Genomic DNA, 13,768 nt, shown 5'->3' on the forward strand with positions numbered 1-13,768 from the left:
GCAAGATTCAAAATGGTCCCAGCTGCCATGGTTGTGTTGGCACACGTTGTGACTTGGATGAAGTCCGTTCCCTCCCTGAACGGAAGCTTCCCTGTGGGATTCCTTTAGACATGATTGACTGTTAGGCTGGGCATCACCAACCTGCCCCTTTGTGCCTCTGAGCACCTTTTCTCCTGATCCTTTTTCATTCTGCCATTTGTTTCGTGATATACTATTTTTGCCTGCCTCAATTTGAGAGGAAAAGAGGTTGAACTGCACAATTTTTAGTTATGGCCAAAGTCCTATAATCATGAGATTCAAAGATTCTCATGTCTATGTTTAGTCAAAACTATTTTTCATAAAAGGGATAAATCCTTGATTCATTCATTAGTAATCGGGGAGTTAAGACCTGATCATTCTCCTTTGTCCTGTTTTCTCTCGTAGGTTCTCACTTGGTGCTTAGACAAAATCAAAATGAGGAAGCATCGACATTTGCCTTTAGTGGCCATCTTTTGCCTTTTTTTCTCAGGCTTTTCCTTTACTCGTGCACAACAACAAGCAGGTAAGCTCCAGAAACATCTCTTCATTTCATTAAAAGGAACAGTATTCTCTGATTTTAGATCTTAGACATCATGTGCTGAATATAGAGCTTAGATAAGCTTTGAAGAGATAGCCAAGCCATTGGCTACAGGATGTTCATCTGTTTTACAGACTTTTTGCTCCTCTTTATCCAGTGAGAGAGAGATTCTTTTTTACTGAAACTTGGGCTTGATATCTTGGTGGTGGTTTGCAAGTGGTTTGTTTTTACCTTGGGTGTGAGCAGGAAGTTTGTGTCGAAAATATTTTACCATCTGAAGAGCTTTTCCACATTTCTGGCATTGGTTGATGGCTGAGCACATAAAACCCAGAGAAGACAATGGTTGAGAGTAAAAAATTATTTTCCCTGACAAAAACAACAAAAACAAACACAAATGTCACCATTTCTTTCCCACTCTGGGCAGGAAAAGACATTTTTCATCTAGAATCATCAAATCTGTAAAATATCAGTTTCCCCAAATTACTTAAAAATACATCCCAACTAATCCTATTAAGAACTTGCTTGCAGAGTTTTAGAAAAATGAGAAATGGTCCATGTATTATGAGCTGGGCAGAATTGACTTGGGTCCCTCTGCTTTGCTTGGAGAGCTGAGCTTCTGATGGGGATTCTCCCTCCAGACCTGGTAGTTCTTAGATGGTGGCCTGGTGAGGACCACCTCAATGCCAGGGGAGGATGGGTTGGGGCATCGGGTCAGCCCCAGGTGAGTAGAGTCCAGGGGCCTGCTGTGCACAGCCAGCCTGGCCCAGTGCAGAAGGGCACTTCCCAGCCACCCACAGCCTGGCACCTGGAGCCTCCTGCTCTTACTTTTGAGAGAGAACTGGATTCATCTTTTTTTGTTTTTTTTTTTGAGGTATGTGGGCCTCTCACTGTTGTGGCCTCTCCCGTTGTGGAGCACAGGCTCCGGACGCGCAGGCTCAATGGCCATGGCTCACGGGCCCAGCCGCTCCGCGGCATGTGGGATCTTCCCAGACCGGGGCACGAACCTGTGTCTCCTGCATCGGCAGGCGGACTCTCAACCACTGCACCACCAGGGAAGCCCTGGATTCATCTTTGAAAGAGATGAATACTGTTCAGCATCTAAGAGGGCTTAGATGGCTCTGAAAATGTAGTGACGAGTTAGGGTGCCTTTCTTCATGCTAAAAAGTCTGAAAAAAATGAGACTTTGCCCTTCCCTACAGTTATACAAGTCTTCTTCACTTAAGATGTATTTATGACATTTATTTTTCTGGCAAATTGCCCAAAGCATGGGAGGTAAAACAGTAGTAGATTTCAGTATTCTGTCTTGTCCGGGCCCAGTTTCAGACCCAAAGCTGAGGAAGGAATTTCTAAGATGATGCTTGGTTACCTGTGATAGGGTATCCTTCCCATCTGAGCAGGTGGGTCTTGGGGTTCAAACTACCACAAAGAATCATCTAGAGTTAAAGGACATGCCAGGGAATGTTTTTCCCCATTGTGGAACCTGCTACTGGTCCATGTATGGCAGTCATTGCATATGGAACTTGGGCCAATGACTGGGCACTGACAGCTGTTGGGTCCATGTGTCCAGGTCCCTGTCTCTCAGGTAAGTCAGCGTCCCCGCCTGTTTCACACATGAGGTGTAAATTATTTAGTAACAGCACAGTGGAAACTGAATGAGTTGAGGAAGGCTTTGCACTGATGGGAAGTCATTTCTTGAACAGGAGAAACATCTAAACCAATGTCTTTTTTTAAAGATGTCAAAAATGGCGCTGCTGCCGATATAATATTTCTAGTGGATTCCTCTTGGAGCATTGGAAAGGAACATTTCCAACTTGTTCAAGAGTTTCTATATGATGTTATAAAATCCTTAGCTGTGGGAGAAAACGATTTCCGTTTTGCTCTGGTCTGGTTCAACGGCAGCCCAGATACCGAGTTCCTGTTAAATACGTATCGTTCTAAACAAGAAGTCCTCTCCCATGTTTCCAACATGTCTTATACTGGGGGAAGCAATCAGACTGGAAGAGGATTAGAATACGTAATGCAAAATCACCTCACTGAGGCTGCCGGAAGCCGGGCCAGAGATGGAGTCCTTCAGGTTATCATAGCGTTAACCGATGGACACTCGAAGGATGCCCTTGCTCTGCCTTCAGCGGAACTTAAATCTGCTGATGTTAACGTGTTTGCAATTGGAGTTGAGGATGCAGATGAAGGAGCGTTAAAAGAAACAGCAAGTGAACTGCTCAATACGCATATTTTCAACCTAGAGAATTTTACCTCACTTCATGACATAGTAGGAAACTTAGTGGCCTGTGTGCATTCATCCATGACTCCAGAAAGGGCTGGAGGCACAGAGACCCTTAAAGACATCACAGGTAATGGCAACATCACCAAGCTGCTGCCTGCCTCGCTCTTCTTTGGAGATAAGCTTGGCAACCGCTGGCATTAGGCAATATTACGGCTAAAAGATGGTGGGCGGATTAGGGAAGAGATGCCTGTTCACAGGTCTAAAAACAAAGGTTTGAATATTCTCTGTAGTCTCCTTCCAAAACAGAGCAATTCATCTACCTTCAAGAGGAATTCTTTGCTTTTGAGCCAATTAATATTCTAACTCTAAAAAAGCACATCCTGATATTATGACCCCACAAGAGGTTGCTTCTACCTTCCTTGGACAAGACAGACTCAGCGTGGCTGGGCAGGCATCTAACAGAAATCCCTTCATTGTTCCTGGGATAGAGAGCCCGTTTCCTTTAAAGAAAGCTCCATGTCTGAAAGAGCTTGAGTGGAGGGGGAGGGGGGGTCCACTTTGGGTCCAGTGAAGCAACACGCAGAGCTTCTCTCTTTGACTCTATGGGATTTATTTCAGAGATTTGATGGAATTAGAATTGTGAGACGCCTTAGAGACGATCCAGTCCAAATCTATTTTGAAGAAATTGAGTTTTAGAGCTGGAGGCCCTTACATGTTGGCTCTGGAGTGGGTTTTCTCACTTCTCCTCCACACTGTCACCATGGCTGTGCCCATAGAGATGCTTCTGATTCCAATGGTCCTCATAACTGCCACTCTGGAAGTACTGATGATGCAGCGACTTTACATGGATGTGTTCATGCATGGTAATGTGCATGGAACAAATTGTCTGGCAAGTCACTTAACCAGTCACACCTATTAGCTCTCTTGCCAGTGCTAAGTGCCTAAAGACTGATAGGGAAGGAATTCCACAGGTAAATTTCAAATGTATTGCACCACAGCAATTCTGACCAGGGCTAGGCTTCCTCATCAGTGACGAGCAGGACAGAGGGAACTCCCTGTGTCCCAAAATGAGCCCAAGGTGCCAACTGACAGTGGGTAGCAGAGAATTCTAGGTGAGTGGGCAGAAATCTAGGGTGGAAGAGCTCAAGGGAGAGATGAGCTCCGGAAGGAGAGATGTGTGTCCCACAAGATGAAGAGAAAGGAGGAGAAATGTATCATATTTCTAAGATATTGAGGTGGAAAGGGGAGACGTTGAGAGTGTTCAGGTTGAGTTGGCATCAATCATCCAATAAGAGAAGATGACAGAGGGAGAGAAGCAGTGGTGCTTGGGAGCTTGGAGGAATCGAAGTTATGTTTGAACAGCTGCAACAGGGATATGAGGAAAGGATCACAAAAAAGGATCAAGAAGCAACTGCTGACTTGCAGTGATGTCCAGTTGTTGTCAGAGACCACAGCCTGGGGTCTTGTCCATGAGCGTGGCTCCCTGGTGTTCTGAAGGTATCTCAGGCACTCTTGGAAGAAAAAAGCTACCAGGTTGGAGCTTGCAAAGAGAGGATGATAGAGAGGCAAGAAAATCTTCTTGGGAAGGAAATTTACCATTGCTAAGATGGTAGCTAGTAAATTCCTGAAATAGCCCGCCCTGGGGACCTGGCTGGGCGGGGAAGCAGATGAGAGCTGGAAGGGGCTGGGAGACTTCTGGAAAGCCAGAGGAGCAGGGGCCAGGATGAGGGGGAAGAGACCTAGAGGCAGTTGAGGAGGAGTCCAGAGAAAGGCTTTCTGGATTATGATCAGAATAATGGTGTTTTTTAGGCAAATAGTACTAGACATCAGTTTTTCATAAGAGAGATTCCAAAAAGAAGGAGTGGGGAGCAAGATGGGTAGACGTCATTAGATAGGAGCCGGGAGGCAGATCGTGGTTAAGAGAAGGGTTTCAGAACTAACCAACCCCAAGGCGTTTCAGGAGATTGTTCATAACATGGTTTCCCCAATGGTTATCCGTGATTTCAGCTTTGATAGGGGTGGGAGGGCTCATGACCCTACCAGTGGGTCTACTTCTAAGAGAGGGGTGAGGCACAGTCTGGATTATTTGCATTAAACCTGAATAGCATTCCCTACTTCAAATGATGTGTCTCACCTCTGCATTATGACTCTAGTGTCCATCCTGCCAGATTACAGGAAAAGAAGGTGGACCCTGAGAGCACCCCAAACCAAGCACTGCAGGTTACAAGGAGGTTACAAGATGGCAGCTCTAATGACCTTTTCCATTTGCTACAATGTTCTCAGCATCAATAATTCACTAATTCACTAATCATTGCCTTTCTGAATATAGGGGTAATAACTCATCCATGTCAAAAACAATGAAAGGGATCAGGAGGGAAATGGAACATCTTCTCTTTATTGGTGTTTTGGCCAATTCAGGAAAACGGGTGGATGAGTTTGCCATTATGTTTAACCATTAAATAAATGGATAAATGATTAGATTACCATATGAATGCTAAGCGAGCCTGTCAACATAGTCTGTTTCCACACAGATGACAAAACCTTTGTTTTTATGCCAAGAAAGCATCTCTGTCTTCTAGTGTTCAAGCCACTAGCAGCACCAGGGTGGTATATTAATCCATTTATGTTGTCTTTTCTAATTAACTTCACTCTGCAATTCTGCCAGTATCATGTCCCACTGCATGTTCCACAGCAAAATAATAATAATAATAATAATAATAAAAATTCTCTGCTTATAGTTTTTGGGAAAGGTAGTCAGGAAGGCATTATGGAGATTGCTAATAAGTTAGGGCCATTTCTTTCCATTTCCTGCCCACTAGGTAGGTAACTTATTCCCATGTATATATATATATATATATATATATATATATATATATATATATATATATATGATGGCCACTGTTCTAAATGAACTGTACTCAAGTAATCACTGAGAGTTGTGTTTTTTAAAATCCCTTTTTATCAATGGATATAAAATACAAAAGCTTTACTAAAGCAAAAGCTAAAGGTGACCTATATATCAGTGAGGATGAGCTTTCTTTTCTTTGCAAAATATAAAGATTTAGAAAACTCACAAAACCTATCTGCAGTTTTGTGTTTGCATAGGAAATACAAATGTGATCTTTTAAATTTTGCTTGAAAAAAGGAAGCATCCCATGAGCTAAGGAAAGCATTGTGCCCACACCAATGTGCTCAGGAAAGTAGTGTTTCCAATGATGTTGAAGGAACCTATGATTTTTCCATGGATGTTTCGAAACTTTTCCATAGAAAATGCCACAGATGGGGTGATACATGAGCCATAAAAGCAGAAAACCAGACAACTTCACATTTTAAATTTTAGAAATATTTGATTCCTCTTAGAGTTAATATTGATCCCTGGTATGCCTTGCTGTACACAAGAACCAGTCTCTCTTGTGTCTGTCTGAGGCTTCGGCTCTCCTGGATAACAGCATGCCCTTGTGTGTCCCATCATTGTGTGCATAAGAGGACAACGTGGTTTTTTCAGTGATGACAAATTATCCAACATTTTTCTATGACCTGCTGTGGTTCAGCTTTTTAGAAGAGCAATAATCAAGGGTTTTCCCTCAGTGTTTGTTATTTTATTTATTCTATTGTGAACTGCAATCAAAAAGTAAGTAATAAATTAATAAGGAATGAGTCATCTGTGATTTAGAGATCGTTCTTCTTTTATTGATCTTAGGTTCAGAGTTAGTCCTTCCTTTAAAGGTCTCAGTTTGCTGAGTAAGGGGCAAATCTTCCTTTGTCCCTTGGGTCATTGATTTAGGCCTGGGAAGTGTTGAGGAATTTTGTGGTATGGTTTGCTGAACCTGGAGCTCCTGGCACCATGCGGGCCAGTTCTATGGCTTGCAACATAATTCACACTGCTGGCACCGCACCATCCCATAAGATCCTCCAGGAACCTTACGGTTTGGCTGAAGAGTAGCAAATGCTTTGCAATTCTTAGCAAACGCTAAGTTAATATCTTATAAAACCTTACAAGATATTTTCACATTAGTATCTTTCCCTATGAAAGGAATTCCTCTGCAAAATTGCTGTTAGGGGTTTCATGTATGTAAGGGGAGAAAGAGAGCAGTTCTGATTTCAGTAATCCCAATTGCAGCCATCCTTGGCTCAGATTCCCCAAGGGGAGAGCTTGGGTAAGAACATCATTTCACTATAGCAAAATTCCTTCATTTCATGAGACAAAATCTGTATCCTGTTTCCATTGTGGAAGTAAAAGCAATTTTGTTGGTACCAGGAAACATTAATTTGATGTATAAAATGTTCACTGTCATTAAAAATATCAGAGTGAATGATTGTACCTATACTATTACAATTATACTCCAAACATAGCTTCCTAAAATCCAGAATATAAATACCATCTATGCTCACGTAAAATCTCCTCCTATCCCTAACACATACTTAAGTTATTAAAATATATTTGCTAGAATAATTTTACTTTTCATATCATTTAAATCAGCCAGATTTAAACATTCTAGCAGATGAGGCTTTGAAATATTCCACCCAGGTTCATAGTTCATGGATTGCTCTTCCTCGCGCAGTGCGTCTGTGAAACCCCCGTTCTCAGTAACAGAATGGAACTCTGTCATGTTTGCCATTGTGGGGAGAAAAGAGATCTGGGTCAGCCTTTTTATGTCCATTTGTGTAGCTCCAGAGCTAATTCTGATTCAGGGTTTACTAGATGCCCATGGTCCTGCCAGACACTCGATCTAGGAGGTCATAAAAATAAGGTTGGATAATTATGTCATGACTGGTTTCATATCACTCTGCTTAACATTGTTCTGCATTTTGTGACTGAATATAGAGGCAAGGGCAAAAATAAATGAAGAAAACATTTAGCTGAATCCCAGACTTGCATTTGAGTTTCACGCAACTAAACGTCATTTAAGAAACGAAAATCAAACCAAAACATATCAGAGTATTTTTGAATCAAAACTGTAAATGTTGTTTGAGGTCTTCTTTTCATATTCCCAAAGTGGTTGATACACAGCCAGGTTTTTAAAGTCAAAAAGAAGGAACAACAGTTGCTCAAGGAATCACGTGTTTAACATACTGGGATGATGAATCACCAGACCCTAAATCTGGGATTCTGTTTTGTGCTGTGGATTTGGACAAAGAAAATTCTTATAATGACTTGAGGATTATAAGAGAACTGTCCTCAAATTAGAAATCATCTTTGGACCTGTGTTAATATACTCCTTCACTTTCTCCTGTAGGTATGGTAATGCATAATTCCATGCAACTACAGTTCCCTCCAAATTTAGTAGAAAATTTCAGAATATACCCAGAAATTGAATATGTTTTGAAATTTGACGACAGAGATGGCACAGAAGAAAACTTGATATTAAATGCCCTACTTAACACTATCATTTCTGTTAAGAAGTTGCCTCTTATGCATTCAGAATGCAGAACTAAAAGAGAATTTCACATTCCTTAATCAACATGTGTTTTGTTTGTCCGTATTTCGTGTTTCTTATTGGTTTCCCAAGAAACATGTCAGAACACTGAACGATGCATGTGGTCACTTGTTCTAATGCTTTCACATTTTTTGCATTTCTCTCTTTTAAAGCACAAGACTCTGCTGACATTATTTTCCTAATTGATGGATCAAACAACACCGGAAGTGTCAATTTCGCAGTCATTCGCGACTTCCTTGTAAATCTCCTTGAGAGACTCTCAGTTGGAACTCAGCAGATCCAAGTGGGGGTGGTCCAGTATAGCGATGAGCCCAGAACCCTGTTCTCCTTAAACAGCTATTCCACCAAGGCTCAGGTTCTGGACGCAGTGAAAGCCCTGGGGTTCATCGGTGGGGAGATGGCCAATGTCGGCCTTGCCCTTGATTTTGTGGTGCAGAATCACTTCACCCGGGCAGGGGGCAGCCGAGTGGAGGAAGGGGTTCCCCAGGTGCTGGTCCTCATAAGTGCTGGGCCTTCTAGTGATGAAATCCGAGACGCAGTCATAGCACTGAAGCAGGCTAGCATTTTCTCGTTTGGCCTCGGAGCCCAGGCCGCCTCCAAGGCAGAGCTTCAGCACATAGCTACCAATGACAACTTGGTGTTTACTGTCCCGGAATTCCGTAGCTTTGGGGACGTCCAGGAGCAATTACTGCCGTACATTGTTGGCGTGGCCCAAAGGCACATTGTCTTGCAACCGCCAACCATTGTCACCCAAGGTACGTATGCTTTTCTCACCATCTGTGTGGTAGTGGGCTGTCTGTGTGTGTTTTTGTAGAAGTCAGGTGGGCACCTTGCAGAATGATTGGCCTCAGGAGAACCTGTAAGTACCCACAGCCGAGTCCTTCCAAGATGAGCTAGTTCCTGGATGTGGTGTCTGTGACGGTTGCAGTGTTCCAAAGAAACCAGAGATCTGTGATTGAGTGGAAAGTTCTTTTTACAGCATGAATTGTCAAGAAAGTGTGCTTTTAAGGCTAATTCAACAAACCAGTTACATTGGTTATTAAACATCGTTGTATGATCTACTTATAATGCAGTCACCTGAAAAGTGGATCTCAGGGGATCATTACGGTTCTGAGACAGTTACTCCAGGATAATGGCAATGAGCTCTAAAAGTCAGCCCATTAGAGTGTGGTGACACGTGAGAACTGTCTTCCCAAAGTCAGTATTGTGGTGCGTAGCAGGAGTGGCATTTCTGGAGGTAAGAAATAACAAAGCACTCACTTGGGGGAATGTTTTGGAAAACCTTTATTCCTGTGATTACTGAGTTGTAGAGTAGCTCTGTTGACGGAGAGATTATACACTCAGATGGGAGGCCTTTGGCAAAAGAGCCCGACTGGAGTCATTTTAAAAAAACATATAAAGCTAATCAAGTCACGTAAGAAAATACATTTCACAGACATGGGAGGTGGGAAGTGTATTTAAAAATTTAAGTAAGAACCCAGTGGTGCTTGATGCTGTGGCAGGTAAAAATCTGGCAGATCCAGGTGGACCAGGTTACATCACTGGTGATCTCACCCATCCGTCGGGGATTTTATTATTAATGGTTTTAGGCATATTGCTGGGTGGGGCAAATTAAGAATTGACGCAAAATTACATCCAGAAAATTCTCTTGATATTTCCAGACTTCCCTCTGATTGGAATACAATCTATCAATATTAAAGTTTCTCTGGGCTTGCATGCTTTTGGAAACAAAAGAATGACTTCCATAGGTTTTGTAAACACTGAGGAAGCGCCATGGCTGCTGTCCGAAGAGCGGGCCTTTGGTCCTAGGCCTTATGTTAACCAGCAGTGTGATCCTGGGCAGCCCACACAGACTTTCTGGGCTCCAGTTTTTTGAACTGATGACAAAGGATGAAAGGATATTTCTGTTCCAGGAGAAGTTTCAAGTTCATTTTTATCTATGGCAGTCCAGGCCCTTATTTCAGCTTTCCCTAGCTAACTTTCAGTCCTCACTTACAAAGCCATCTTTAATCTTTGTGCTTCATCTGTAAATATTCAACAGATATTCTTAGCTATCAGGTATGTGCTGGACACCAGGCCAAGCACTGGGGACCCAGTGCTGGTGGACCAGACTGATGTGGCCGCTGGCTCGTTGCAGTATAATGGGGAGATAGATCACAAAAATGTAAACCAACGACCAGAAAACTACTCCCAGAGTGTGACAGATGAGGACGCTAAAGGGGGCTGTCATGGAAAGAGAGCTGTAGGTCAAGTGGCCAGGGAAGGCTGCTGCGAGGAGCTGCAGGACGGAAGCAGAAGGAACAAGGTACCAGGTGTGGCGGTCAGTCGTGCGGCACGAGGGAGCCTGGCCGCACCCAGAACTGTCAGGAGGAGGCGGGGCTGGAGCTCACTGATGCCTGGAAGCCTGCAGAAGCCTCTGGTTTAGGGCGCGAGCATCACCAGCTTGGGTGAAATCCTCCAGTGGCTTCTGGTTTTTTCAGTGAAACTGGGGGGACAGGAGGACCTACTTGATTGGAGGTCAGGGTCCCCAAGTCACTGAGAAGAATCACCTAAGAGTCGCCTTGAGTCACCCTAAGAGGAGGGTGCTGAGGAAGACAGCACTGAGGAGGGACGATGGGGACTGGACGTTTGCTGGAGGAGATTCTGCTTGGGAACAGGAGCGTGGGAGAGCGAGGACGCTGGCCAGGGCTGCAGGGGACTTGGCATCCTGTGGGTCAATAGGGAGGTGAGGGCTGCAGTCGACTGGTTACAGGACCTTCAGGGTCACCGTGGTAAGGGGGTTTCACACCCAGCCCCAGCAGAACCGTGTGAAAGAGGGGAGATGGCTCTGTCGGCGTCTCACAGCAGGAAGAGGAGGACTCGTACTGGAGGGGGAGGGAGGAGACGAGGTGGGGGTGAGTCAGCCCAGAGACCAGGGGCTGAAAGGGATCTGCCTTCCTCTCCATCTATCCGTGTGTTGCATACATCTTATTGAATTCAGGAAGCTCTGCATTTATCGTTTCAACTCCTACATCCACGGTATGGAAGGCGCGTGTGTGAGAGTGGGTGTTTCCACGTGTGCTCGCTGTCCTTGTATGTGTCAAGAAAGCACACATGTGGTTAACTGCACAGCTGTATATATGGCTTTTAGGTGTATATGGAGAGAGGGAGAGGGAGGAAGCAGGGGGGGTGGCTCTCAGGGTCTCTCAGCCCCGCCCCCGTGTAGGGAGAATCCACGTGTCTGCAGGCCTCGATGGAGAGTTGGAGGACTTGGAATTCACTGTTTACACCACGACTCAATGCCAAAGCAGTGGTCCCCACGCGCCTGTCCCTGAATGCTTTGTATCTATGGTACATTAACATGTTTTCTCTTAAAGAGGAGAGTTTGGACCAGTGCGGTCAATATAATCAAACATCAAGTGAACTAAAGTGTTGCGTGCCATCCATCTGACTGCAGGGAGTAAGGAGGCCTCCTCATATCCAGAGGATCATTTAGTAAATTGCAAACACTCCTGTCTCTGCTTGCACCATTTACAATCTTAGGAGTCTTGGAAGCCTTCTCCGTTTTCTGGATGGGGTGCTGTGGCCCGATATGAGCCTTGGTTCCCAAGACTCAGGTGTGCTGCCTGGGTGTCGATACAGCAGGTGGACACAAGGTCATAGTCACTTGGAGGCAGTGATCTTGTTAAGGTGTTTTTGCTTTGTGATTTGTCTTTGGCTTATCATAACCTTAACATGTAACGTGGGACCTGCACGATGCCTCTCTCTTAAATGCAAATACTTCTGGTCCACTTGCTCGTTTTGACATCGATTTCCTTTTTATAAGTTTATGATGCCAAATAATTGGTGTTCTTTTTCCCTTGCCTGAAAAAATCAAGGCATGGACAAGAGCACCAAAAGGAATAGAGGTGTTTATGCTTTTTAAAGTTTTGCACTTGGCAATAGGTGTTCATGAAATCAGGATTGTGAAGCACAGGGTTCTCCAAGCAGACACTGATTGCTTCTTTAATTATTTGAGCTACGGCTTTGTTCTCACCTCTAAAACCCAAGCTATGGATTTATGGTAGAAAAGAGCTTTCTGACATTTTTAGTGACAATATGGTAAATAAGTGGTGAATAAACCTACATTGATTTTTGTGCAACTGTTTTGTAAAAAGTACTAAGAGAGGGTGGGGGTTTGGGGAGCCCCACTTGCCAGCCGTAGGGAAGCTATAACTAACGCAGCTATAACTAATGTGTGTGTTAGGACAAATTCCTCAAGGGCTCCCATGGACTTGACATTGGCCAGGGCAAAGGGAACTCCCCTTGGGTGGTGTTAGCTGTGTAGAGAGTCATACTGAATGTGATGCATAAGGCTATTCTACTCACCTTGTCACGTTGCTACCTACAGTCATTGAAATCAACAAGAGGGACATAGTTTTCCTGGTCGATGGCTCTTCTGCCCTGGGACTGGTCAGCTTCAATGCAATCCGCGACTTCGTTGCCAAGGTCATCCAGAGGCTGGAGATCGGACAGGATTATATCCAAGTGGCAGTGGCTCAGTACGCAGACACCGTGAGGCCGGAGTTTTATTTCAATACCTACCCCACCAAGAGGGAGGTCATGACCGCCGTGAGGAAAATGAAGCCCATGGATGGCTCGGCCTTGTACACAGGCTCTGCTCTGGACTTTGCTCGGAACAACCTGTTCACGGGGGCGGCCGGCTATCGGGCCGCCGAGGGGGTCCCTAAGCTTTTGGTGCTGATTACAGGTGGTAAGTCCTTAGATGAAGTCAGCCAGCCTGCCCAGGAGCTGAAGAGAAGCGGCATCATGGCCTTTGCCGTCGGGAACAAGGTGGCCAACCGGGCTGAGCTGGAAGAGATCGCTTTCGATTCCTCCCTGGTGTTCATTCCTGCCGAGTTCCGAACCGCCCCTTTGCAGGGTGTGCTGCCTGGCTTGCTGGCGCCTCTCAGGACCCTCTCTGGAACCACTGAAGGTGCGGTGGGGAGGGTGTCAGACACGTGAGAGGGCTGTCTCCAGGCGGAGCCTCTGGGGAAAAAGCAAACCCAAGTTTTATTTGTGTTCAGCTGAGAGACACCTTTTAAATGATGGAAACCATAGCAACAAACAAGATTTATTTTGGGTTTCCTTTTACCCTGTCTTGGGAAATATATGACTTAAAACACCATGTGATACAACTGTATGTCTTAAAATAAGAGTCGTGTGACTTAGGCTATAGGACCAGAGACCGCTTGCCTTTGAAGCTTCTGGCCGAGAGACCACCTCTCTGTTCTGAGCCCTCTTGAGGCCCCAGCGTTCTGTCTCTACTGGTGCCTCCTGTCCAGCCCCCTCCCCCCTCCGCCAAGATGAAGCCTGGCTCTTCCTTTCCCAAGTAGGCAGTTGACTTCTAAATGGTCCAAACCTGAGCAGTATAGAGCATTCATCCTCTGTCCTCTCTCTTTAAGGGATTTCCTTCAATGGGGAAGCATAGTGAGGGGATGCATGTGCAGATAAAAACCCAGTGGTTCTCCAAACCCCTCATTTATTATGGTTATCACTGAACAGTTATTTTTAAAGACAGGATAACGGTCA

The 13,768-nt window shown here is 44.7% G+C and overlaps 1 protein-coding gene across 1 annotated transcript in view; it reads left to right on the plus strand.

The window, feature by feature from the left end:
* Positions 1 to 423: 423 nt before the first annotated feature.
* The window catches only part of COL6A3 (collagen type VI alpha 3 chain), a 69,446-nt gene continuing 56,101 nt past the window's right edge, over positions 424 to 13,768 (plus strand). The window contains exons 1-4 of the mRNA XM_060107382.1: positions 424 to 541; positions 2,290 to 2,907; positions 8,371 to 8,973; positions 12,588 to 13,172. Coding sequence (XP_059963365.1) covers positions 454 to 541; positions 2,290 to 2,907; positions 8,371 to 8,973; positions 12,588 to 13,172 — 1,894 coding nt within the window. The 5' untranslated portion in view covers positions 424 to 453. The remainder of the gene's footprint in view (positions 542 to 2,289; positions 2,908 to 8,370; positions 8,974 to 12,587; positions 13,173 to 13,768) is intronic.

The sequence above is a fragment of the Mesoplodon densirostris genome, chromosome 8 (assembly GCF_025265405.1).
Source record: "Mesoplodon densirostris isolate mMesDen1 chromosome 8, mMesDen1 primary haplotype, whole genome shotgun sequence".
Taxonomy (NCBI): Eukaryota; Metazoa; Chordata; class Mammalia; order Artiodactyla; family Ziphiidae; genus Mesoplodon; species Mesoplodon densirostris.